Genomic DNA, 25941 nt, shown 5'->3' on the forward strand with positions numbered 1-25941 from the left:
ATTACTTCCCGCTATGATGATTGGAGCTCCACTGTATTCTCGACCCGGCCACCGCGCATGCCCATAGGCAGCAGAAAGGGGAGGGGCTAGAAGGTGGGCCGACCAACTGTAGGCAAGTGTGTGTGTGTGTGTGTTAATGTGTGTTCGTCTCAACGTATCACGAAATGTGTCTCCTCTCAGCAAAGACACACTAACGTGAGACGTAGTTAACGTTTTTTTGGTATTGAAAGTTTTGCTTTTGTCGCCTCAAGATTGCTTCGATGTTATAATCTGTATATTAAAACATTACGCTTGTAAAACGCAATATTTATCGGCCAAAACCTGCCGACTTCGTTTCTTCTAAAGAGTGTCCGCTTCCCCTCCCCTCGATGAAGCGCTGCGATGCCCTCTGATTTTATATCCCTCCTTAGCTCGGATCTCGACCTCAATTCCCCCAAATCTCTATACTCAAAAGGTAAGATTTTACTAAATAAAGGTTACTATGACGACACTAACCCGTTTTGTCCTGGTTTAATCGGAAGCAATATGAATGTCTCAATAGCTCACGTTAAGCTGCTAGCTAGCAGTAGTTAGCTTCTTTTCTGCTGTTAGCCAACCTAGCTAGCTTAGTTAGTTAGCTGCATTTGGCTTGTCCATCTGCGAGTAACGTTACCTGGCTGGTTGGCTTCCAGGTCACATAGGTTGCTCGTTTAATTATAACAGTGATACCTGAGATCATATCGATGTGATTAGATTTGCCATTATTTAGTGGGCTGATGGCTAGCACTATGTTAGGTACATACTATTTGCTAGCCACAGCTACGTGAGGTCGCTTTCCAGCCACCACATTGTTCAGTGTTTTTTTTTTTTTTTTTTTTGCAGAGGTGTGTGTGTGTGCATGCATGTTTATATCGCGAGGGAAGGACAACATGTAGTTGTTGTTTAGTTTTGTTGAGTGACCGTCCCTCTGTTGTTTTGCTTTATGGGTGGAATTGAGCCAGTGTTGTCCTCCTCACATTCTCTGACTGGTGTCACAGAAGAAATGCAGTTACTGACACTTCAAAGCGCAGGGCATGGCATTCACCCTGTCAGGATAAAGGGTGCTGCCACTGCTGCCAACATGTATTCTCTCTGTAATAGGCTTTGGACACGTGTCAGCCAACTGTTATGTTATTATTAGGAGGGTGTTGCTGCATCATATTTGCCTAGGTCCAGACCTTTGAATCCGCCCACTCCACCGAGTTGTCAGATTCTGGTGGAAATGGTGTGTAACGAGTTGACAATTCTGTCTGATATCAGGCAAACATCATCTCGGAAACTAGACCGTTAACTCTTGCTACGTTAACCCCGTGCTCCGCTGAGTTGGTGCATTTGTACAGCCTATCAGCAGAACTTTGTCTGTAGGTTAATTTCCTTCCTGTTAACAAGTGTGTCTTCGTGTGTAAAGACACTGTCTGAATCTGCTACTCAACACTGGCAGCTATCATGCTATTGCTTATTCATGAGCAAGACTTGTATGTTGTGTGTTGTTGTGTATTATTCTTAAAGTGGTAACATGAGACACATGGCTTTATGCATTTTGCAAGGACTCTGGTGGACCGCGGGGCTTCCTCTATTATTTTACTGGTCTTAGATGTAGTCCCCATTTTTGTGGCTAGTGGTTAACAAATAGCATTCATACCCAATACAATCTTCACCTGCCTGCTGTTGGACCTGCTGGTTCCACATCTGTGTGGCTACTATGTATAGGGTGCTCATTAGCTAGCAGAAAGCATTGCTCTGTGACTGTGAAATGCTCAGTTGAGCCTGCAATATGGTCACGCTGTATCACATGACTGTGTATTTATATCTCAGTAATTGGGTGTGTGCTCATCAACGATCTAGTGGGAGACCTCATGTACATCCGACTGTAAGTGAGAGAAGGGTCAGCTGGCCAAGTTGAATTTTGGCCTGCCAGAATACATTGCGCCTTTTAGTTGGTGTGGTTTTTCTGCCTCAAAATGAGACAAATGTAAAACCTCAGCTGTGACCTACTGAACCCTGATCTCTTTAAAGTGGAAAATAAATATTAATATATATATAATAAATATTTGTGGGCTAGGTCTTTTAGCAGGTGCATGGGACCCAATTTGCATACCCTGACTCTAGGAAGCACCTCTAGGATTTGTATATAGTGTTCCAACTCTGACTGACTAACTGAAACAGATGACAGTAATTTTAACTATGTTTCAGTGTAGGTAACAAAGGGGCTTAAACAATATATATATATTTTTTTTTTTTTAAAAAGAAGAATTTTCAGACCACTTAATCATTAATATCAATATGCTGACTCAGAATGAGGCTAGTTTTACATGTGAGCGAAAGCAAGCATATCTTCCAACATTGCGAAATATTCGGTATGAGGGGCAAAAAATGTGTGCTACTTTAAGGGTTATCTATTTGACACCATCAGTATTTGTTTTTCTCCAACTTCAAGTGGAAACATACTGTGATTATGCATGTTAGTTTTATTGCAAAAATATTTTATCTTTGCATGACACAACTTGTATATTTATCCTTATCCTGCTCCCCTTTTCAAGTGTTTTCATTTAGATGGATAGAAAATCCATCTCTAGAAATCTAAGAGATGGATGTTTCAAAAACTGGAAAAACTGGATAAATAAAACCAAAACCATCTGTATGGCTCGATACCTCTTGCGGTAAGTGAGAAAATGTTGGTGAGCCAATCCTTTAAGAGACATTAAGGCTCATTTTCTCAGCTCCAGAACAGCAATTTGTTATCTGTCATTGATTTTTGTACATGATGAGAACAACCAAGTGAAGACCAGAATTCATGGTGGTAAATATGTGTATGTAAATCTGAGTTTATTTTTGTTCATTTTTATTGTTATTTCATTTTGAGTATTCATATTGGTGCATGCATCCATTAGGCTCTGTTTACTGTCAGCCACCTGAGACATATGAGAAGAAATGAAAGTGCCCCCTGGAAATAATCCTTTAAAAGCGTGCTGCCTCATAACTTTTATTGACAAATCCATGTCCATTTGTTTATTCACTGCACCTTTTGTAAGCTAGTACAGTGGTTAATTTCAGGCTAGGTTGACTACTACAAAGCTTATGTATGGCATGCATTACTGTATCTTTTGGGGGAAATGTAAACTATATTTAAATGGTAGTAATGGGTTATATTTTAAGTTAAAACCACTGATCTGGTTTATTCATCTGATCTACATAAGCAGGCCCATGGAGAATCAAATCAGTTTCAAGGTAAACAGAGATGGTGTAAATAGCCAAAAATGGCATTCTTTGTGGTTTGAGTGCAGTGAGTAGCTCTTTTGTCTGTACTCTGGCTTGAGCATATAGTTATGTGTTCAAGAGTGTAATTAAAGCAGCCATTATTGGGCACTGAGATACATTCTTGTCCTGCATATTCTTTCATTTACAACAAAAACATAGCCCTCATGAATTGTCTATTCATCTGTCATCCCCTTTCTTAGTTCCAAGCCAGCTGCAAAGAATAAAAATGGACTGGTGGCCTAGCCATTTGGCAAAACCTTTAAAGCATGTGTAATGTGAGCAGTGCATAACTATGAGATGAGGTAATTTAAGTGTAGGTTAAAGTCAGTCTGCCCCCTGGCTGGGTAGTGTGTTGTTGCAGCCTATTTTTTTGGGCAAATTCTGACAACCTTGTAGAGCTGTGCACATAAACTTGTACAGATGTCATCTGACTTCTATAAAAGCAAATAGAGACTAACACCAAAATTCATTCCTTGAACATTCCCAGTGTCCAGTATTCATTTGGGAACAGTGGGAAGTTAAATTTCTATTTTTTTTCAGTGGAGGTTTATCTGAGTCAAGACTGGCCTTGTATTTTCTTTTGTAAAGTAATTATCTAAAGCTTTCCTCTGTCAGTCAAACAGTTTGATTAAGATGGTTCACAGGAGCCATTTCTCTGATAACCAGAAATTATATGATGAGTTCGATCTGTCGGGTATTGCAAGGATGTGTGGTAGCCTAGAGGAAGCACCTTATTCTGTCCACAAAATAAGAGATGGAAAATGAAGGGACTTTGATAGTGTTAAATGTTTTCATGTTGATGAATAGAGCTTTGTATCAAAGCTCAACACCTTCTGAGTCCCAGACGTAATGTGGCTGTAGAATGGAATAGCAAAAACCATCAAGTACCAAGCAGTTAGTCTGATTCTTCTTGTGTACTGTTGTAACTATTGTCAATTCTATGTACAGCTGTTTGACAACAGTTAACACATGCTTTGGAGACTTTGAGTTCTTTGTAGGGGAATATGTTTATACTCAGGAAAGTATGTTATCAAAAGTGTTGTGTTTATATTGACACCAAAACTCAAGTATTGGACTGGTATCAGTATCAGACAATGGAGACAATGTTACCAAGCTATGTTGATTATTTTTCTTTAATTTCCCACCACCACAAGCCACACCGCAGTTTGTATATACAAATGCTGTTTTGCATAATGTTCACTCACCTGGCCGTCTGGCGCCTGAGTAAATTCAAAATACTGAATGAAATCCAGACTATGTTTTTACATACCCAAATAACGTGAATGATTTAGCAACAGTGTATGTTAATCATTTTGTGCATGCACTGATTATCAGCCTTAAGATGATTTAGACTAAATATTATATGTAACTATACTAAACTTAGTGTGGCAGGCAAACACAGACATCTGTCATTGACATTTATGGTTGATAAGCTTCATGGGAGTTTTTTTATTTATTTATTTAATTAATTTTCCCATATTAACACTATAAAATACCCATGATCTTGTTACATTCATTTGGGTACTTTTCCCATCAATGGGATTGCTAAGAATGTTTTAAACAAACTAAAACTATGAAGTAAACAACATTTGGAGTAAATCCTGTACACTTAAACAGCACTGTAGTAAATGTTTAGGTATGTATTTTAGCTCTGAATATTATTTTCCTGATTTTCAGTCTGAAGAACCTCCTACACCACTGACTTGAAAATATTATCTATGAAGTTTATTTCTGACTTTGCTACATTATATTTATAAATAATATGTGTCCTGATACAAAACCCATGGAAAAACAATGGCTGAAATAAACTAATTTACAGTTTACATGTCTGAACGAAAACTTATAACAACTGTTAATATGTAAAAACAATCATCTTTTTACATTCTTGGCTGACCATAGATCACTTTACCAGAGGATATTTATTATTTCTGTTTGACTTGTTCTTGTGGATTTCATATTTTTATACCGGTGTTGACTCATTTTGATCTGGTCAATGCACGTCATCCAACCTGGCTTTGTGACCCTCCTCCCAACTAGAGGGTGACACAGGAGTGGATTTTCACTCCTGTTCCATCCCACGGCCACAAAAATACTCCTGTCCCATCACATCCCATTTTGATTATTAAAAAAAAAAAAAATAAAAAAAAAAAAATAGTGTTTATTCATATTAGAACTGCATTTAAAAACTGACCAATGATTCCCATCCTGTGAATGCTCTTCTTGCATATGAATGGGTTCCAGGCAGGTTGAACACACATCCAGTAGACTCACATCATACATACATCTCCTGTGTAAAAGGGCTAATAGTCAAGACTGAGGTCATGTCGGGTTGCCAGTCCATCTGTAATACATTCATGCACAAAGACTCTCTCTTCGCACCATGAACAAAGCACAACGGACACAGATGGAGGGTTATCATGAGGATCATGCACACTCCTATATTTGCTTCAAGACCACATTAAAGTTTATTATTTGGCTTTTGTCCAGGATCCATAGGTTTATGGAGACCTTTGGCATTCTATTTTAAAAGTTGTGTAAATACACTGTTATGGTTTGTCTGGTTTAAAGGGACGGTTCACTCAAAATGAAGTGGTTTAGACAAAAGTCTACAGATGTTACTATGAGCTGTGTCACTGAGGGCCACTTTTTACTTTTCTACCTGCACAGGACACTGTTCACAACAAGATCTGTGAATTAGCCCAACTCTTTCTATGTTGGAACTCATCAGCAATGTATGGAAAGAAACATTGCTGATGAGTTTTCAAATGGATTGTTTTGGCACTTGGAGCACCAAAAAACCTAATGTCATTCTGCTATAATAATGTTTGCTGCAGGCTATATCTCCAAGCCCTTTGGATGGATAAACAAGTTTTTTTGAGGGAACTATCCCTTAAAGACAGATTAGCTCCGGATAAGCAATAGAGTTGGCCTCCATCTGAGTGCTTTACGTTTTGCCTGTCTGTGTGAACCAGAGCACTGTGTAGTTCTTTGTGTGAGCTGTGGTGACTTTGTGTTGTCACTCGCTCGACAGCATCGCTGACGTCACAGAAGTGCGAGATCATGTGTCTTGTCAGTTTCAACATTCTGCTGATGCTAAGTCATATCTGAGTGTCAGTCGACTACTACACATGCTGGGTGCCGCCAATCCACAGCTGAAATATCCATGTCAGGGTGTTAATGGGTCCCTGTTTCTTAGCAACCAAACTACCTAATCGTGTTTATCTGCCATCAAATGTGGTTGATTATAGTCTACTAGGAATCTTCTTACCATCAAATATCAAGGAATGTCTCCATGGGTCTTATTACACTAAACCCCATGGGATGTTAATTTAGATGATCACAAGATAGCATGTGTCGTGTTAGTTTTGACTGCAGAAGTTTTTGTGGGAAGAAAGTTGATCATGAGACCCAGTTTTGCTTTCAGTCCCATCCCAGGATTGCTTTCATTAATTTTTTGAAAAGGGAACAAAGAAACAACAACCAACTTGAGTGAGATACAGTAGTAGTTTTGTTATTACCACCAGGATTAGATTAGAACAAGTGAAATTAACTATTGGCACCATTACATTTTAATACACCGATTGTATTTCAAAAGAGAAGTTGGGTCTTTTTGAATTTAGCTCAGCACAGTCTGAACATTTTTGGAGCCTGCATATGGCTGTCATTAGTGGTACTGCATCTTAAGGCAATTCTGCATTGGCCAAGATAATGGCTGTCTGGTATGGAACCCTTGAGGTCCTATGTTCGACATGGGAAGTTAGTTCATAATAATGTATGCTTGGTGTTCAAGGGGTTTAACTTGTAAGAACAACATCTCAAGTTAACTGACAGTAGAAGCAGATACTGTTCTGTCTTTTTAAAAATTATGAGTAATTTTACCATAAAGGTTATTCATTTCAGTGGGCTCCATTTCTGAACAGGCTTTCAGAAAATGTCCACTTGTGCCAAGTGGACAACCTTTTCTAGTTACTTGGTCCTGTCTTAAACAATAATCTGATTCATTTTTTTCAGAACCTAATTTCTTTTCTCCTGCTCATCCTTTATGACAGAGTCGGTATATGACCTCCTCCCTAAAGAGCTCCAGCTCCAGCCACCGTCCACCCAGACAGACCCACCCACCATGAGTCAAAAGAGTGGGGGAGAGGCGGGACCTCCCCCCTCTGCAGCCTTGGCCTCAGGTGAGCTACCTGCTTAGTTTATGAAAACCATGATCTGAGATCAGTTTCCCCTTGCCAATCTATTCCCCAAGACAGTAGGGGTGAAGAAATGAATATGGCCTTGTATAAGTATCTGGGGGCAACTTCACCCTTTCACCAGTTTCTGAGACAGTTAAGAATTCTGACTTTTTGAGATTATATGGGGTAGCATAGTATTTATATTTCAGCAAAAGGTCTTACTACTGGCATGACAAGCCACAGTCCTAATAGATTTCATTTGCGTATATCAGGGGTTTCGCTGGTGCCACAAAAGCTACGGTGGTAACAATTGACGGGTGGGGACAGTGTTAAAGCTTTTTTACAGTTGGACTCAGGCTGTATTTAAATATATTTTAAGATTGCCATTTTTTCCATTATTGTGTTGTATTAAAGAAACCGCCAGTTAGTGAATATCTGGTGTGTCATTGTTTCGGTTAGTCCTGCCTGTTAGCTTGTTTGACATTGTCTGTGTTAGGTGACCCTGTTAGATACTTTAGATGTTTGTGTGACAAACATCCTCTCTTGTAATCCTAGCAACAGCATGGGAAGAGGCATTGCTTACCTTGACGCTGTGTGTTGGGGCTTTGATATTCACCCAAACTGCAACTGCAGCTTTTCACCTAACCAGTTCACTTTATAAAACTGATTGACTGAAAAGAGAGATGTTTAAAAGTCGCTGAATATTGTTTTAGACCAATTTCTAAACTTAGTTAATATTTAACTAACCTATAAGGCAGTGCCTTTTTCAATGGCTAGTATGTAATGAAACTCATACACACTCCTCTTTTCCTGGAAAGCTTTACTCTGAATAACAGCTCAAATAAATGTTGAGTTTGCATTAACAGCATGCTAACAAAGCTTGTTCTTTGTCATTTCACTCATTTTTTCAGTAGCACTTTTCCCTGTGATGCTTGTGCTTAATGCTTTTTTATTTTCACTCTGCTTTTTAGGCAGTTAAGAATATATTTAGGTGCATCATAACCAGTACTGCTGATCCAGATACTGTCCTTACTGGCTTAAGCAGTCATCTCAGACATCCCTCATGTTATGACATTACTGTATATTGTGTTCCAGAGTCTGTGTATTAGCACATTTGAATTAGCGCATCTCTCTCAATGTGTCAGTACAGTTAGGTTTTGTTTTTAAATACCTTAACAAGTGCCTAAAGCAGAAACAGCCTATGCACATTTGTCATTCACACATACTTTTTTTACACACAACAGTAGGTCATCTGAAAATTTATTTAGGTTTCAAAGCAGCTGACATTTTCAGTGATTATGAAGGTTCTGTCTCTATGAAACAGTGAAGTTGCCCCTAGCAATCGATGGACTGTCTTTAAATATCATTTATCAAACCAAAGGAATATGGTCTGATCTTGGATCATGGTTCAGGGCAGCCAACTTCAGCTATAACTGTGAAGGATTTTAGTCATGAATTTCATCTAGAGAGCAAACTAACTGGTCTAACTAACTGAAAGAGTTTCCCCCTCTGGGATCAATAAAGTATTTCTGATTCTGATTCTGAACAGTCATGTTGGAGAGAGCGCTTTTGTTAACGCTACCTTTTAACTATCCTGTCTGACTTAGCTGGCCCTAAGCAATGCTGATCAAAAGCATGACTACTGTAATGTCCTTCTGGTCATCATTAACCAAATACACGTGCTTCAAACTGTCAATAAATGATCAACTTAGAAAGTTACTCCTTCCTTCAGTGTATTAACTCATCCAATTTACTGATTGACAGAAGTTGAATCTTGAATGATCAGCTCTCTTGTTGCTCATTGGCTGTCTCGTTTTTATTGCAGGAAGTTCCCTCTGAGGCAGGGAGTGTCTGCATATAAAATGGTCTGCAGTTCACTGCTCCATAGGTCAGAGGCTTGTTTATTCTGTCTCCATGGCTACGCTCAGTCCCAACCAAATCTTCCAATTGGCATGCGCAAACTACTGTTTACTACTGAATGCACATTGCACAAACTGTACTGTAACCCTGGCAAATTTAATTTGGCGCCACATTACCAGCTTGCAAATTTGGCTGTACAAGAAAGTTTGACCAGATTTTGTCATGTTTCTTTCTGGCAATGTGTATGTAACAAGTTGTAGCTTGCTTTTGTTTTTGTAAACAAAGCATGTCAGTTTTGTCACATTGATTTTAATTGAGAACGGTTTTGTAGGAATCAAAACATTGTGGGACCTATAGTACCCTTCTCAACTTTAACTTCAGAATATTTGACAAATGCTTGACAGCTCTCGCATGCACAGTGAGAGCATATAACCCACAACAGTCTGTTGAAATTATAGTTGGGAAGAGGGGAAATCAATACAAATCATGCACAAATTCAGCTGCTTGAATGGGACTGCTAGCCTGCTTTGTGCTGAACATCTGTACTAACTTATTTATCTGTATATACTACTACAGATGCCACCTCTTCCACCTCCAGCCCCTCTGCCTCTTCCTCCCTGGCCATGGGAGTCCTATCCACTGGCCCCTCTACCTCACCCTCAGACCATCTCAAGGTTCCCCAGCATCTCCACTCCAGCGGAGGGGATGGAGCTGGAGATTCAGAGATGCAAGGTATGGAGGGTGCTGTATCTACCCCCAGCAGAGGCAACAGCGGAGCAAACACTGCAACAGGAGACATAGTGGCAGGAGTGTTGTCAGGGCTAGGAGTCCAGCAGCCACAGAGCACCCCATCCAAACGGAGGCCTGTGTTGAGTATATCCCCGCCACCTGAGGACCTATTTGACGACAGCCAGATGTCTTGCCAAGAGGAGCCTACCATATCTGGTCCACCAGGTCCAGACTCAGAGCATAGCAGCAGCATGTGGGCTGATGACTCCGTCTCCAACTTCAGCTTGATCAGCTCTGTCTCCTACAATGACAACACAGAGGTGCCACGCAAGTCTAGAAAACGCACCCCTCGCCAGCGGCCTGGCCCTAAGCCTGCTCCTCCAGAAGACAGCATGGATGTGTTTGATGCTGACAGCGCCAAGGCCCCTCACTTTGTCCTATCCCAGCTGGGCACAGACAAGACCAGTGCCATGGCCAGGTGGGGTGTCCCTTGTCCAAATGTGTATTCTGTCAGCATTTTAACTCAGAGTACCTCTGTCCCTCTGTAGGAATACAGTAAAGCTCATTTAATTTAGTTTCATCTAGGGTAATTGAATTTCTGAAAGTCATATAAATGTCATCATGTGATTTTTGTTGCCTTGCAGCTCTCTTGAGTCAGGGACTGCAGTGAAGGGTGGGTCACTGTCTGCTCAGTTCCCACTGAAGAGTGATGGGAAGGAGCTAAAGATCCTGGTGCAGCCAGAGACCCAGCACAGAGCTCGCTATCTGACCGAGGGCAGCAGAGGTTCTGTCAAAGACCGCACACAGCAGGGATTCCCCACTGTCAAGGTTTGACGCAGAATACCACGGCTGCTTCCTGACGAAGACAAATATTAACACCAGTTGGAGCTGACTAAATAAGGCCATAAATACACAGGACAGGAGTGTGGAGTGCTGCGCGCCACAAGAGAATGCTTATGCCAGTTCAGACACATCAAAAGCATTCACTCATTAACCAATACCCATGAGCACATGTTTGTTTTGAGCTATTTCAAATGCTTTATTTTATAATGGGTAACCTAGTATATTCTGCATGGTACATAGTTTTTTGACAAATCAACAACAGACCCAATTTTCAGAGGGCAAACAGTTGAAAATCAGATCATCCTATAGAAACTCTACCTGTTACTGATAAATCGGCAGCAAAGAGAAGGAATCGTGCCTGCCCTTCATTCATTAATAAGGCACTTAACCCTTTTCTGCTCCACTGGGGCTGCTTAGTGGCCAACAGATAAAACTGTGGCTATGTTGAGCAGCTCCCAGTTGTTATTGTGTGTAAAGTATGAAGCACTCAACAAAACAACCCTGAAATTCATCAATGCACATGTATGATAACAACAGTAAGGTTGCTAGAAAGTTTATTATTGAACAAATTCATTTTTTTTTTCTCTTTTGTGATATAATTGAAAATTTCCCATCTGCAGTGTATTTCCCTTGTATATTTTTGTGATATCCATGCACAGAGAAAGATGAGAAAATAGATCTGACTCTTTCTGGCAACCCTGGCAAGCATCCACACATTACATTGCACTTTTCAGTATGCATGGTTTTTGTGTGCACTCCCGTTGCTTAACATGGATGCTTTTGTATTTTGCAATTACTCCATGACCAGTGTGCTTTGGGCTTAGAACAGCTTTATTCTTTAATAGTGTTATGTTTTCTATTATTAGTGAAGGTCAAGGATATTTACACATTTTCCTTATTTTATTTTATTTTTTTCCCCAGCTGGAGGGTGTGACTGAACCAGTTGTGCTTCAGGTGTTTGTAGCGAATGATGCAGGCAGAGTGAAGCCTCACGGTTTCTACCAGGCATGCAGAGTGACAGGACGCAACACCACTGCCTGCAAGGAGGTGGACATAGAGGGCACCACTGTTATTGAGATCCCTCTGGAGCCCAGCAGTGACATGACACTCGCGTAAGGGGTTATTTTTTGTGGATAATTCGGGATCAGTTCATATTTAAACAGTGTTGATGTTTAAGAAGTACATAGTGTGCTTGTCATGTACTCCCCATCCTGTGTTGTTTCTACAGGGTGGACTGTGTAGGAATTTTGAAGCTGCGTAATGCAGATGTGGAGGCCCGTATTGGTGTGGCAGGGTCCAAGAAGAAGAGCACGCGTGCCAGGCTGGCCTTCAGAGTGAGCATCCCCCAACCTGATGGATCAGTCCTTACTCTACAGGTCCCCTCATCACCCATCCTCTGCAGTGAGTAGTTCAGGCATAACAGTCAACACCATGCTAAAGCTACAAAAGTAACTGCCACCACCAGGCTTCATGAGGCTAAATGCTTGGGAATGGTGTGTTTCCAGTGATGTCTGGTCTTTGGCTTTCGTCAAACGTAGCATTTAGGATGATGGCCTTAGAACTTTCTTTCTTTTTGTTTCAGAGTCTTGCACATGCCCTCTGGCAAACACTAGCCCAGATATCATGTGAATGTTGATTCTTTGACTCCTCTGTCATTCTCCAGCCCAGCCAGCAGGAGTGCCAGAGATCCTGAAGAAGAGTCTTCACAGCTGCTCAGTGAGAGGAGGAGATGAAGTTTTTATTATCGGAAAGAACTTCCTCAAAGGAACCAAAGTTATTTTTCAGGAGAACATTGCAGGTGCTGTAGCCAGCTTTGTGGTGACAGTGTTGTCCTTAGTTATGTAATTTGTGTAGATATGGGTTTCTGCATGTAAACCTCTGATGGATAGAAGAATAAAAAAAATATTTGTTGTTTTATTTGTAGATGATAATTCCTGGCAAGCTGAGGCAAAGATTGACATGGACCTTTTCCATCAGGTAAATGCAACTGAATGATATATATCTTTTTTTGTTTCTCCTTGAATAATATAAGCTGCCATGTCAAACCTGCCTGCTTTCATTGACCAAACTCTTCATGAGATTTTACTTAAAAATGTGATTGCCCTTTTGGATCTCTGTTTTCCAGAACCATTTGATAGTGACAGTCCCTCCGTTCCACAACCAGTCAATCACTTCTCCAGTTTCTGTAGGAATTTTGGTGATGACCAATGCTGGTAGATCACATGACGCCCAGCCCTTTACCTACACTCCAGACTCAGGTACAGCCACTAGCTCAAGCACAGAGGTCACCTAGGTCATAATTTTCAGTCCACATGGGGATATTCTCTTTGGAATTGGAGGCCTCTTATAGGCAATGTTGTAAGATGTGTAGATGGGGCTTTATGATTATGGCTAATATGGTAATCCCATTTTGAAGATACTGTGATCGTATTATTATGAGGAAAAATGCTACCTGCATTGGCTGTATAAATGACTTGACTTTTTTTCAGTTACAGCAGATGCATTTAAATGCTGAAATGCCAGAATTCACAGAATCTTGCATCACAATACACCATTATAGGTTGATAATCTGTGAAGTACAAGGTATAGACTTCAAATCAAAGGCACAAAATTAATCCTGTGTTTCCAATCTTACCCCCAGCTGATAACTCAAATATCCAGACAGTAAAAACAGAGGGACCCTCCCTGGTCAAGACGTGTATATTTGATGGCCAGATAAAATCGATATCTTCTGAGCGAACTGACTGCTCTGGTCAGCCTTCCAAACGGCAAGAGGACACACCAATGGAAGTGTCTAGCAATCCACCACCCACAGATGTCTTTAAGGTAAGATACCATTCATTCTCAAGAAAGCAGAATCAAAATTTCAGAATTTTAGTTGGTTAACATTTTTTGTTTCCCCTGTTTTCTTAGCCATCCCCTGACCCTCTAGTCTCAGTACAGCAGACTCTGGAGCTCAGCTCTAGTCCTCATCCAGGTGGAGAATCCTTTCAGAGCCCAATGCCCCTACAACCTGAAGATGTGGAGCTTCCCCAGGCACCACCTGTCTTTCCTAGCCTAGAGTCTCTCAGCACCATACAAAAGCAAGACATTTCCCCCACAACCTCCTTTCCAGTGTCGGGAGATACTACAATCCCCCCTGTGACACCAGAAGTCCCTCAGCAATTCCTCAGAGACCCTCAGGACAGCCTGCCTCCTGAGAGTTCCAATAATAGTGGAGGGGTCGTAGTCGTGGCCATGCCCCAGATAGCAACTCCCTCTCAGCCCCAGCCACAACACTCACAGGTTCCCCTGTTCCCCCAGGAAGGGGTGGCCCAGCTGGAGAGGGCAGTAAGGGAGCTACAGGCTGGAGGTAACACCACGCTCCAGCAGGTGTTGGAGGCGGCTGTAGCCCAGCAGCAGCTGAACTCTGTGCTGTACAGCCCCACGCCCTCTGCAGACTCCCTTCAGCAGCACGTCCAGGAGAACATGAATAGCCTTAGATTGGGAACCACAGATAATTCACTATCGACACAGCAACAGCTACAGATACAACAGCAGCAGCAACAACAACAACAACAACAACAACAGATACAGCAACAGTTTCAACAGCATCAACAACTGCAGCAACAACAGCAAATCCTTGGTAACCTTCAGCATCAACAACAGCAGCAACACTTACAGCAGCAACAGCAGCAAGTTCTTGGCAACATGCAGATCCAACAACAACTTATATTACAGCCACAAGACCAACAGCAACTGCAGCAGCAGCAGCAAATCATGGAGAATATTCAACAGCAACAACAACAGTTGCAACAAAATCAGCAACAGCAAGTCCTTAACAACCTCCAACTTCAGGATCAGCAACAACAAAATCAAATACTTACCAATTTACAACAACATCAGCTACAACAGCAGCAACAGCAGCAGCAAAATCAAGCGTTGAGCAACTTACAACAGCAACAACAACTGCAAGAGCAGCAGGTCTTGGAGAATTTACAGCAGCACCTTCAGGCTGAGTTGCTTCAGCCCCAGATCCATTCCTCCCCCCAAGTACAGCAGCCAGTGTCCCTCCTTCAACAGGCTGGAGATCTGCTCACCATTCAGACCAGCTTCCCAACACAGCCTCCATCTCATACATCTCCACCACAACAGCTCTTCCAATCGCCCAGGCCCCTGGCTGAGACCCAGGGCTCCCAACAGCAGGTCCAGGCTGCCCTGCTCCAGAATACTCTGACTGTTCTGACTAGTGGCAGTCTCAACTCAGAGCAGCAGTCCACAGGGTCAACCCTATACCTGTCCCCAAACCCTCAGCCCCAACAACAGCAACAGCAGCAGCTGGCATTCATCTCATCCATGGAGACATCTAACAGCCAGCCCCAGTCTGTTGCAATGTTTCAGAACCAACCCCAAGCTCAGCTTTCCCAAATGCAGCAACAGAGCACCCCCATGGAGCAGCAGCAGTCTCCACAGCAGAACCAACAACAGCCACCACAGCTTCCAATGGGCCAGCAGGGCTCCTTGTTCCAAAGTATCCCAAACCACTCACAGGCTAACCCTGTCCCCCAGAACCAGCTTTCCCAACCCCAGCAGACAGGTCTGCTCCTCTGCACCACAGATCTAAACCCCCAGGCTATTCCCCCAACTCTTCTCTTCAGTACCCAGACCCAAGGCGCTTCTCCTATGGGGAGCATTAGCGTTGGAATCTCCCAGCCAGACCCAGCAGAGCCCATGTCCTTCCAAGACCAGAGCTCCTCAGGCAGCAACTCAACATCCACTGAGAACCAACAGCAGAGCCTGTTCCAGGAACAGCAGCCAATGCAAGTGGGGCCAAGTTCCAGCACTATCCAGAGCAGTCAACCCGTGGAGCTGTTCTTGCCACAGACATCGCTATCCAGCCTGCAGAGCACTATTGGCTCACAGGAGCTGAACAACCAGGCTCCAGCCCCTGGCGCAACCATCTTTGTGGTACAGGGTGGTGTGGGTGTGGTAGCCAACCCTGGCCAGCAGCCCCCAGAGCAGCTTTTCCAGACAGCTGTGGGTGGGAATGTGGCTCCACAAGGACAGGCCAACCTGTTTGTGTTTGGTATCCAGAATGGTAAGATGATTTTGGTCTTCTCCACCTCTTAAGTACAGCAAATCAGAGTGAAGTACCTGTGTACTCTACCCATTGACATACCCAAATGCTTCCTGAGTTGCTCCAATGTCAGTGCCAATATGTTTACCTACTGTTTGATTATAGTGATTATTTCCATTTTCTCTTCCTCCCAGACTCGCCCCAGCTGCTCAATTCCTCCGGACCCACCCTGCCAGCTCAGAGCCAGCCCCAGAACTCCAGTCACATGCAACCTCTGTTGGACCAAGCTGCCTCCTCGATGCCAGCCACCATGCACAGCAGCTTACAGAACACCCTTCAGGCACAAATGCAGACCAGCCTACAGAATGCAATGCAGACAAACACACAAACAGCTCTGCAGTCCAGTTTACAGGCAGCCATAGAAACAAGCCTGCCAACTCCAATGCAGACCAATCTACAGACACAGATACAGAGCAGCTTACAGAATCAATTGCAGGCATCAATATCTGCATCGTCCAACATGGATAAAATTGAGGACCTACTGGAAAGTCTACAGAAACAGTGATAAATGTTTGGACCGTATGGGCACTAAGGAAATTGAGTGATATGTAGCAGAGAGTTATACATCCTTACATTAACAAACAGAATGGTGGTGTTTTGTGCTCATGCCACAAAACTTAGAAAATTTAAAATATTTAAGAATTAAATGCCCCTTTTACCAAAAAAAACAAAAAAAACAAAAAAAAAAAACAACCCCCCCCCATTATAAGATCATGTAACTCCTTGTTTTTATGGAATATTTATAATTACTTATAGCTTTCATACATCCATTGTCCTTGAATTGATGAATCCGCCTTGTTATTACCCCTCTTGCAGGATCAGAGAGGCCTGTAATAACTGCTTTATCCATCAGTCTCAGAAATGCAGTGTTTTGTTTGTGTTTTAATAATGTGAGCCTAAGAGGAGGAGGAGGAGATGATGATGATGATGAACCTACCAGGTTTGGTGGAAAAACTGGAAAGGGATAAAGAATGTCAGTGACAGGGAAACAGGGGAATAGTAATATGACAGAGATGTGTCTGTAAGAGTAGGCAAAGTAGATAAAACAGCTAGCCATGGAGTGAATATCAGATTGCACATAAGTGTCAGATATAGGCTGAATCTCATTTTGTGAGTGTATAAACTCCAAGCCTTCACTCTGAGAGGCAGTCTGTGAGATGTGTTTTAGTCTGTTCTGGAGTGACAGTGGAAATGGGGGCAGATTACCTGACATAAAATAATTATATCACAACCACTCAATTTAAACTTCTTTTGCCATGGATAACGTCATTTTTTTTTTTTTTTTTTTTTTTTTACAATTAATTAAACCTTGTGTTTGCATATGTCAACAATTTGACTAAAATTTACTCTAAGAGTAAAAACTATTAAATTAAGTACATTTGTAGAATGTTTTGCCTCCATCATATTTGCTGGCATGGCTGGAGTATGCACCTGAGCAGACTATCAGGAGGAGGAGAGTTAAATATTGATGTCAACTCCACAAAAACGAAATTAACTCACTCACCAAAATGGGTATCAATACATTCTGGTATTGCAGGGGTTTCCCCCATGTTCAGAAAGTGGAAGGACTATTAAAGGTGGGATATGCGATTCTGGAGAAATCCAATATGTCTTAACGTTAGCTAGTTTGTGGGTTAGCAAACTGTCGCTACAATTGCTGCGAAGCTAACATCCAGACAGGACGACACTTTTCCCAGAGCCGGCAAACCAGCTCCAGCCAGCGATACTCACAACTCTCCTGCTGCTAATGCTAACATCACAATAACAGTTTTATTTTCAGCGCACACTGAGCGGACAGTGAGGAGATATTCGCTGAATTTGACAAAAAGACGTGTATTGGATTAGAATCGCATACCCCACCTTTAAACACTTGCAAATGAGATTCAACCTGGTGAATAATGTGACTTGGCCTTTCATTTCAGCATCTCCCAGTGTTTTCACACATTTAGGCCTCATCACTGGGTTTGCAGAAGCTTTCTTGGTGAAATTGTAAGACTATATAGTGTGTGTATCTTTTTGTTTTGAATAAGTTGGTAACCTTTACCAATTTGATGTGGATAGAAAGAAACTTTCCACTCGTGAAAATGGAGTGTTGTGTGGTTTTATAAACATTTTATCTCAAGCACTTTATAACCTCTAGCTAATCCTTATATTCGTCCACAGCTCTCTACTGACCCAGCTGAATTTGTACTGGAAATGTCCAGTTAAAAAACAAGAAAAACTGAAAAAAACATAAAGCAGTTGTCTTTGTAAAGGTAAATACATCTTAACCAAGCATTTTTACATTTTCTCATGAATATTTTTGAGGTCTAGGACAACTTTGTATAGAATGTCTGCTCACTGTTGAATTCCTCTTTGTATTCAGTCTCAGTGGTCCGGTCAAGTCTGTCAAAAAAAAAAAAAAAAACAGCCATTCCCACAAAAGCATTGTCATTTTTCAGTGTTGGAGTGGTAAGTAGGCCTTTGTGTTTTACAAACAACCTAAAATACTGATTCATTTAGTTTGTGCATTGAAATGAAGGATTTTCATCTTATTGCTATTTGTACTATTTACTGTTCAATCTGTCACTTGAGACTGTTTTACCTTGTGTTGTATTAAATATTTAAGTTTTTGTCTCAGTGTTGGTACCGTGTGCAGGCTGGCGCCATGTGAAGTTGGCATCCAGTACCCGTCCCTTGTGTTGTGAACAGGGGGCTCACTGGTAAATGAAATCTCTGTTACATAGAGGCCGCCATTTTGATTCTATCTATGGTGCTATGTGCAGGAGTGATGTGCACTTCTAATGTGATGTTAGTACACAACAGTTTATATTTACATCAATAGCACTGACATTAATTGTTAGTTTTGAAGCAGAGTTCAGTCTAGAGAGCTGGCTGCTGTTGTGGGGTCAGACTGGAGTGCATCCAGGCATACCAAAGCTCCTGTTGTGACTCGCCATCATCTTGTCTCATGCTCGTCCTTGTAAACGCTCTCATTATGTTTACTCATTTAAATTATGCAGCTCTTACATGGATAGCAATTCAGCATGTTTTATTTTAAGTACAAGATTTATAAAAGATATGTAAAGGTACTTTGTTTCATGGATCATCTCTCATTAACATTTCCACCAATTTGATACTTTACATTTCTCATTACATTATTCTATTTCTTTGATGCAAAATAACACTGCTGTACTTTCCATATCTACAACAGTAGCCAATTTGGCATTATCAAAAAGCCAATTTTTGAAAATAATTCAAATGTTAGAATAGCATTGCTCACATATGCATTTGTTTACATTTTCATAGTCATACTATTTTGTCCTGCAGCTGTTAGTGATCCATTTTAAAGTAACTTATCTTTTTTAGAATTTTGTATCCATGTATCAAAATGTAGAATATTTTTGTAAAACTAAACTTTCGGGTTAAGCTCATAGCACAGAATATCATTGCTGGTATGTTTTCCTGAAATGAAGCGCTGGTTTATTGTGAAGTGTATGACTGAAATTAGAAATGTTATTAAGTGGACGTCAAGCAAATATGTTAGAACTTAATTCTACTGTTTTAACATTGACTTTACCCAACCTGTATAACATAATACATGGCTAGGTTTCTTGTGTGTTTGTTTTTTTAGTTTAGTTTTGTTGTTTCTTTTTGTCTTTTAATGTCATGCATCTCAAATGGCACTTTGACTCATCCATTAACTGTAGATCAGGTTACAGCACAGTAGTGATGTTTCCAAGCATTCCATTCCTCTTGGGTGGGGGAGTTTAAGAGCACACGATGTTGCGGAAGAAGTGCGGAACAGTAATTCTTCTTGAAGCCATACCAACACAGAAAGCCAACCTGTGACTTCAGTTTCATGAATGTAAATTTTACCTCATGGTGTGGACAGGGAGTTTGCTCTACATCTAACATCGGACCAATTACAATTTTAGAGAACATATATTTTGAGGTAGAGGGGATGGGTGGGGTGGCAACAAACTGTCATTTGTATCACTGTACATTTGTCAGATTGTTTTGTCGTGGATTGTGGTGTAATTTCATGTTTTCACGTCCAGTCGTTTCATTTTGAGCAATCCAGGATGCTCAGTCTGACTCTTCGATTAGCCACTTCCACCTGAAAAAAACCATGTGAAACATGAATTTAATCGTGGTGAAGATAGCACACAAATCTGTACACTATCGGTTTTGTCCTTCAGTCATGTAAATGAATATCCATGTATATTTAAATGTGAAATATACTGCAGGGGTATCTTGAATTTCAATTGTGATGCTTTCAACAGAACTTTGTGTGCCTTGATAACTTAACCGTTTCTCTGCTGTGTTTATTGGTGTTCCTTTTGTGCTATTTGGCTCTTTGTCCTTTTTATTTTCTAGGACTGTTTAACATTAGGACACTTTTCAGTGATTGAATCTTTAGTTCTAAACACAAACATAACCATAGCCCAAAACCGATAATATTTTAGTTTTAACATTTTGTCTTTGGAAATCCATTGCAAGATATCAGTAGTATTCTCCACATAATGTTGTGCAGCTTCACCAGTGAATTGTCAACTTGTTTGTTGTTATTTTCCGTTAAAAAAAATGTTCATGCCTCATGAGATTTGTACACGTGAGGTAAAAGGGACGTGACAATGGAGATTGTTTAATGGAGAGCTTTCTTGTGTTGATGTGCTTGTCAACATTACTATTGTTGCTGTGAAATGCTTGATCAAAAGGAGCAACCATGATGAATTAACTGTTAATTGCCAATAGTGTGAGCTGTATCTTGTGTGTAATCAGTTTGCTCACTTTTCCTAGTTCGCTTTCTATTTCACATTCTCCAACAGTTCTGTTGTATCCGTTCTGTGTAGCTTGAGCTTTAGTATCTAGCCTTATGACCCTGCAGTCGGGATAAAGGTCAACCCCAGTGTGTTATCATACATCTGAACTATTACTAACATGTACTTTGCCTTGGTCTGGACATTTGTATAATCTTCTGTTTATATCTGTAATCCTGCTGCTACATTAAATGAATTAATAAAAATTTAAATGTCTTTATTTGCTTCTTTTCTCCCCACTGTAAATTTTAGATTTGCTAGTTGTAAACAGTTCTGAAAGGTTTTTATATTAATCTCTTCAAACAAATATTACATATAAGTAAAGTTCCACATTGCAGTCTTATCTAAACAATTAATACACAGCAATCACATAACAAATCTGGCTTCAGGTATTTTGTATTGGCACAAATGCATTACTAGCATCTGGAAAACAGTTGGTCATAGTTTACTCGTTCTTCTATGTAGAATCTGTTGAAAGAAGGATAACGGATCCTCAGAGTCAAAACCAACATCAAATTTGGGTTTTTTCCTGAGCGCAAGAGCAGCAACCAGTATGGCCAACATGGCAGTCAGGCCCCATATCTGATACTGGCTTCCTGAGACAGGGTCCACAAAATGAAAAAAGTGCAACGTTCCCACCATCTCAGCAGCACCATAGGCAGTGTAGTGTTCTTCGCTGGTGAAGAAGTCTAGAGGGACTGTGAACACAGCACTGACCTCAGCTGGGTTTGGACAGGGGCAAAATGATTCATCTATGAAGCCAACCACCGGGGTCACCAACAGACCACTCTGTTAACAGAGATGAAGATGAAAGAGGGTGATGTGTGACAAAGAGATGGACCCAAAGCAGCTGATGCCCTGAAAGGAAAGAATATTTTTTACTGTCCTACCTTATTGATGATAGGGAACAGTCTACAGATCACATGAACATCATCAGGTGGTAGACCTATCTCCTCCTCTGCCTCTCTCAAAGCTGTGTCCACATCATCTCTATCACTGGGGTCTCTCTTCCCACCAGGGAAACACACCTCACCAGCACTGGTCCTCAGCTACAGAGACACACAAGCCAGTCAAAAGTTAGATAGTAGAGACAGCATTAGTCCACCACCCAATTGACATCCATTCGGGTTACCTCTTTTGAACGCAGGGTCATCAAGGTGTGCAGCTCTCCATTCTTCACAAACAGTGGGATCAGCACTGAGGCTTTGGGTAGCACCGGTAGATAGGAGAACTTGTTTCCAATGTCAAACTGCTTTAAAATGGATATCGTCTCCTCTTTAATATGCATGGTTGCTGCTCGGTTTCAAATCAGAAACAGCTAAGTGGAGGACAGATACGAAAAAAACAGACGCACATTTAATATACAGTAGAAGTCCGAACAAAACAAATTGGAAGCCAGCCTATATCCTATAAGTGAAAAATACTGATTGTCGGGTCCGACAGTCTTAAATAGTTTCATTCTGTTCTGTCATTTCATTTCTGTTAACCAGTAAGTACATCAAGGCTATTAACAACTGGTTTGTAGTTTACCATAAAAGAAGTGTAAAAGGGCTGGAGCTGTCCCACGTACTTCACAAATTAAGGTGAAACGATAAGCTAAGCTTAGGCACAATGCTAATATTAATGTTAGTTATATATGGTAACTGGGATAACAAATGTCACTCTCGCTGTTGAGAAAATGTGTCAGGTGGTATTCGTATGATTTCCTGCATTATTTACCTGGTAACGAAAATTGTTCACACGACTGCTTGGTTACCGTTTCATGAAAACAAAACCTCCAAAACGATAATGTGACGTCACAGTAGGCGACGAGCTTCCGCGTTCGCACAATTAGCCAGTTAGCTGTCGAGGCACCGTAGTGACGAGTTTGACGTATTTATCTGTTTAGAGATATATGTATATATCTTTATAATATAATGCAACCGCAAGGGGGCACAAGCCAGTGTCTTCGTGTGCCAGTCCCAAGTCTGGATAAATGCAGAGGGTTGTGTCAGGAAGGGCATCCGACGTAAAACACATGCCAAATTAAAAATGCGAATCGTGAAAATGACTTCCATACCGGATCGGTCGGGGCCCGGGTTAACAACGACCGCCACCGGTGCTGTTGAGCTACAGGGACCGGTGGAAATTGGACTACTGTTGGTCAAAGACGAAGAAGGGGAGGAGGAAGGTGTGTTCGTAGGCAGAGATAGAAGAGGAAAGCTAAGAATGTAGGACTGACAGTAGGGACTTTGAATGTTGGGACTATGACAGGGAAGGCTAGAGAGTTGATTGACATGATGCAGAGAAGGAAGGTGGACATACTGTGTGTCCAGGAGACCAGGTGGAAAGGTAGCAAGGCTAGAAGCTTAGGAGCAGGGTTCAAGTTGTTCTACCATGGTTCAGGTAGGAAGAGAAACGGAGTAGGAGTTATCCTGAAAGAGGAGTTTGTGAGGAATGTTCTAGAGGTGAAAAGAGTATCAGACAGGTTGATGAGTCTGAAGCTGGAAATTGAAGGGGTGATGTTCAATGTTGTGAGTGGTTATGCCCCACAGGTAGGATGTGAGTTAGAAGAGAAGGAGAAACTCTGGAGTGAGTTAGATGAAGTGATGCAGAGCATCCCCAGAGGTGAGAGAGTGGTGATTGGTGCAGATTTCAATGGGCATGTAGTTGAAGGGAACAGAGGTGATGAGAATGTGATGGGCAGGTTTGGTCTTCAGGACAGGAACGCAGAAGGACAGATGGTGGTAGACATTGCAAAGAGGATGGAAATGGCTGTAGTGAACACTTTCTTCCAGAAGAGGCAGGAACATAGGGTGACATATAAGAGCGGCGGTAGAAGCACTCAGGTGGACTACATCTTGTGTAGACGTTGTAATCTGAAAGAGACCAGTGACTGTAAAGTAGTGGTAGGGGAGAGTGTAGCCAGACAACACAGGATGGTAGTGTGTAAAATGACGGTGGTGAGGAAGATGACGAGGACAAAGGCAGAGCAAAGGACGAAGTGGTGGAAGTTGAAAAAGGAAGAATGTCGTGTAGTTTTCAGGGAGGAGCTGAGACAGACTCTGGGTGGTCAGGAAGTGCTCCCAGATGACTGGACCACTACAGCTAATGTGATCAGGGAGACAGGTAGGAGGGTACTCGGTGTGTCATCTGGAAAGAGGAAAGTGGACAAGGGGGACTTGGTGGTGGAACGAGGAAGTGCAGGAGTGTATACAGAGAAAGAGGTTAGCTAAGAAGAAGTGGGACACTGAGAGGACTGAAGAGAGTAGACAAGAGTACAGGGAGACGCAGCGTAAGGTGAAGGTAGAGGTGGCAAAGGCCAAACAAAGAGCATATGAGGACTTGTATGCTAGGTTGGACACTAAAGAGGGAGAGGTGGATTTGTACAGGTTGGCCAGACAAAGAGATAGAGATGGGAAGGATGTGCAGCAGGTTAGGGTGATTAAAGATAAGGATGGAAATGTATTAACAGGTGCCAGGAGTGTGATGGGAAGATGGAAGCAGTACTTTGAAGAGTTGATGAATGAGGAAAATAAAAGGGAACGAAGAGTAGAAGAGGTGACTGGTGTGGAGCAGGAAGTAGCAAAGATTAGCAAGAGTGAAGTGAGGAGGACGTTGAAGAGGATGAAGAGTGGAAAGGCAGTTGGTCCTGACATACCTGTGGAGGTATGGAAGTGTCTAGGAGAGGTGGCAGTAGAGTTTCTGACTAGTTTGTTTAACAAGATCTTGGAGAATGAGAGGATGCCCGAGGAATGGGGGAGAAGTGTACTGGTGCCAATTTTTAAGAACAAGGGAGATGTGCAGAGCTGTGGCAACTACAGAGGAATAAAGCTGATGAGCTTGAAGCTGTGGGAAAGAATAGTGGAAGCTAGGCTAAGGGCAGAGGTGAGCATTTGTGAGCAGCAATATGGTTTCATGCCTAGAAAGAGTACAACAGATGCAGTATTTGCTTTGAGGATGCTGATGGAGAAGTACAGAGAAGGTCATAGGGAGTTGCATTGTGTCTTCGTAGATTTAGAGAAAGCGTATGACAGGGTGCCGAGAGAGGAGCTGTGGTATTGTATGAGGAAGTCTGGAGTGGCAGAGAAGTATGTTAGAGTGGTGCAGGACATGTATGAGAGCTGTAAGACCATGGTGAGGTGTGCTGTAGGTGTGACAGAGGAGTTCAAGGTGGAGGTGGGTCTGCATCAGGGATCGGCTCTGAGCCCCTTCTTGTTTGCTCTGGTGATGGACAGGCTGACAGATGAGGTTAGACAGGAATCTCCATGGACTATGATGTTTGCGGATGACATTGTGATTTGTAGTGAGAGCAGGGAGCAGGTGGAGGAAAATCTAGAGAGATGGAGGTCTGCTCTGGAAAACAGAGGAATGAAGCTAAGCCGCAGTAAGACAGAATACATGTGCGTCAATGAGAGGGAGCCAGGTGGAACGGTGAGGTTACAGGGAGCAGAGGTGAAGAAGGTGCAGGACTTTAAGTACTTAGGGTCAACGGTTCAGAGCAATGGAGACTGCGGAAAAGAGGTGAAGAGGCGAGTGCAAGCAGGTTGGAACGGGTGGAGAAAAGTGTCAGGTGTGTTGTGTGATAAAAGAGTATCAGCAAGAATGAAAGGAAAGGTGTTCAAGACGGTGGTGAGACCAGCGATGTTGTACAGCTTAGAGACAGTGGCACTGAAGAAAAGACAAGAGGCATCCTCGTCACTCTTAGTGACGAGGACAGACAGGATCAGGAATGAGTAGATCAGAGGGACAGCGCATGTTAGATGTTTCGGAGATAAAGTGAGAGAGGCCAGACTGAGGTGGTTTGGACATGTTCAGAGGAGAGACTGTGAATATATTGGTAGAAGGATGCTGAGGTTGGAGCTGCCAGGCAGGAGGTCTAGAGGAAGACCAAAGAGGAGATTTATGGATGTAGTGAGAGAGGACATGAAGTTAATTGGTGCGAGTGAAGAGGATGCAGAGGACAGGGTTAGATGGAGGCACATGATTCGCTGTGGCGACCCCTGAAAGAGAACAGCCGAAAGGAAAAGAAGTATATATCTTTATAATATGGAGGATATTATACATCCATGCAATTGATACATTTGCTCCTCAAAAGTAAGAACGCGTGTCATAAATTTGAATGCAAAGAGTATCACGTGAATGGACAAAAAAGGTTTTT

The 25941-nt window shown here is 41.9% G+C and overlaps 2 protein-coding genes across 5 annotated transcripts; one reads left to right on the top strand and one right to left on the bottom strand.

Moving 5' to 3' along the window:
• Positions 1–93: 93 nt before the first annotated feature.
• On the top strand, positions 94–21017 carry nfat5a (nuclear factor of activated T cells 5a). Of its 2 annotated transcripts, none has more exons than XM_044192917.1 (12): positions 94–454; positions 7326–7454; positions 9888–10518; positions 10685–10868; positions 11805–11995; positions 12112–12284; positions 12547–12681; positions 12808–12860; positions 13009–13141; positions 13525–13709; positions 13797–15960; positions 16134–21017. In XM_044192917.1, the coding sequence occupies exons 1-12, from the start codon at positions 382–384 to the stop codon at positions 16502–16504; spliced, it is 4422 nt and encodes a 1473-aa protein (XP_044048852.1). In that variant the 5' UTR covers positions 94–381; the 3' UTR covers positions 16505–21017. The 2 variants fall into 2 exon arrangements, with proteins under 2 accessions (XP_044048852.1, XP_044048853.1); XM_044192918.1 differs by lacking the exon at positions 94–454 and adding an exon at positions 9277–9339 and having other exon boundaries at positions 7324–7454.
• Positions 19620–22668, bottom strand: nudt7 (nudix (nucleoside diphosphate linked moiety X)-type motif 7). 3 transcript variants are annotated; one of them, XM_044192928.1, is made up of 5 exons: positions 22521–22668; positions 21934–22119; positions 21692–21850; positions 21519–21590; positions 19620–20098 (listed from the first exon to the last, which is right to left on the bottom strand). In XM_044192928.1, the coding sequence occupies exons 2-5, from the start codon at positions 22087–22089 to the stop codon at positions 20045–20047; spliced, it is 441 nt and encodes a 146-aa protein (XP_044048863.1). In that variant the 5' UTR covers positions 22090–22119; positions 22521–22668; the 3' UTR covers positions 19620–20044. The 3 variants fall into 3 exon arrangements, with proteins under 3 accessions (XP_044048863.1, XP_044048861.1, XP_044048862.1); XM_044192926.1 differs by lacking the exon at positions 19620–20098 and having other exon boundaries at positions 21002–21590; XM_044192927.1 differs by lacking the exons at positions 19620–20098; positions 22521–22668 and adding an exon at positions 22332–22495 and having other exon boundaries at positions 21002–21590.
• Between the last annotated feature and the right edge of the window lie 3273 nt (positions 22669–25941).

Source organism: Siniperca chuatsi, linkage group LG4 (assembly GCF_020085105.1).
Source record: "Siniperca chuatsi isolate FFG_IHB_CAS linkage group LG4, ASM2008510v1, whole genome shotgun sequence".
In the NCBI taxonomy this organism is placed as follows: domain Eukaryota; kingdom Metazoa; phylum Chordata; class Actinopteri; order Centrarchiformes; family Sinipercidae; genus Siniperca; species Siniperca chuatsi.

Bases quoted from the DNA above. Each gene is read 5' to 3' on its own strand.
- nfat5a (XM_044192917.1), top strand. From the start codon at position 382: ATGCCCTCTGATTTTATATCCCTCCTTAGCTCGGATCTCGACCTCAAT. The intron at 12,682-12,807 runs GTGCTGTAGCCA...TTTTATTTGTAG, and splicing joins TTTTCAGGAGAACATTGCAG to ATGATAATTCCTGGCAAGCT. The intron at 13,142-13,524 runs GTACAGCCACTA...TCTTACCCCCAG, and splicing joins TACCTACACTCCAGACTCAG to CTGATAACTCAAATATCCAG.
- nudt7 (XM_044192926.1), bottom strand. From the start codon at position 22,089: ATGCATATTAAAGAGGAGACGATATCCATTTTAAAGCAGTTTGACATT. The intron at 21,851-21,933 runs GTAACCCGAATG...GTGTCTCTGTAG, and splicing joins TGACCCTGCGTTCAAAAGAG to CTGAGGACCAGTGCTGGTGA. The intron at 21,591-21,691 runs GTAGGACAGTAA...CTCTGTTAACAG, and splicing joins TGTTCCCTATCATCAATAAG to AGTGGTCTGTTGGTGACCCC.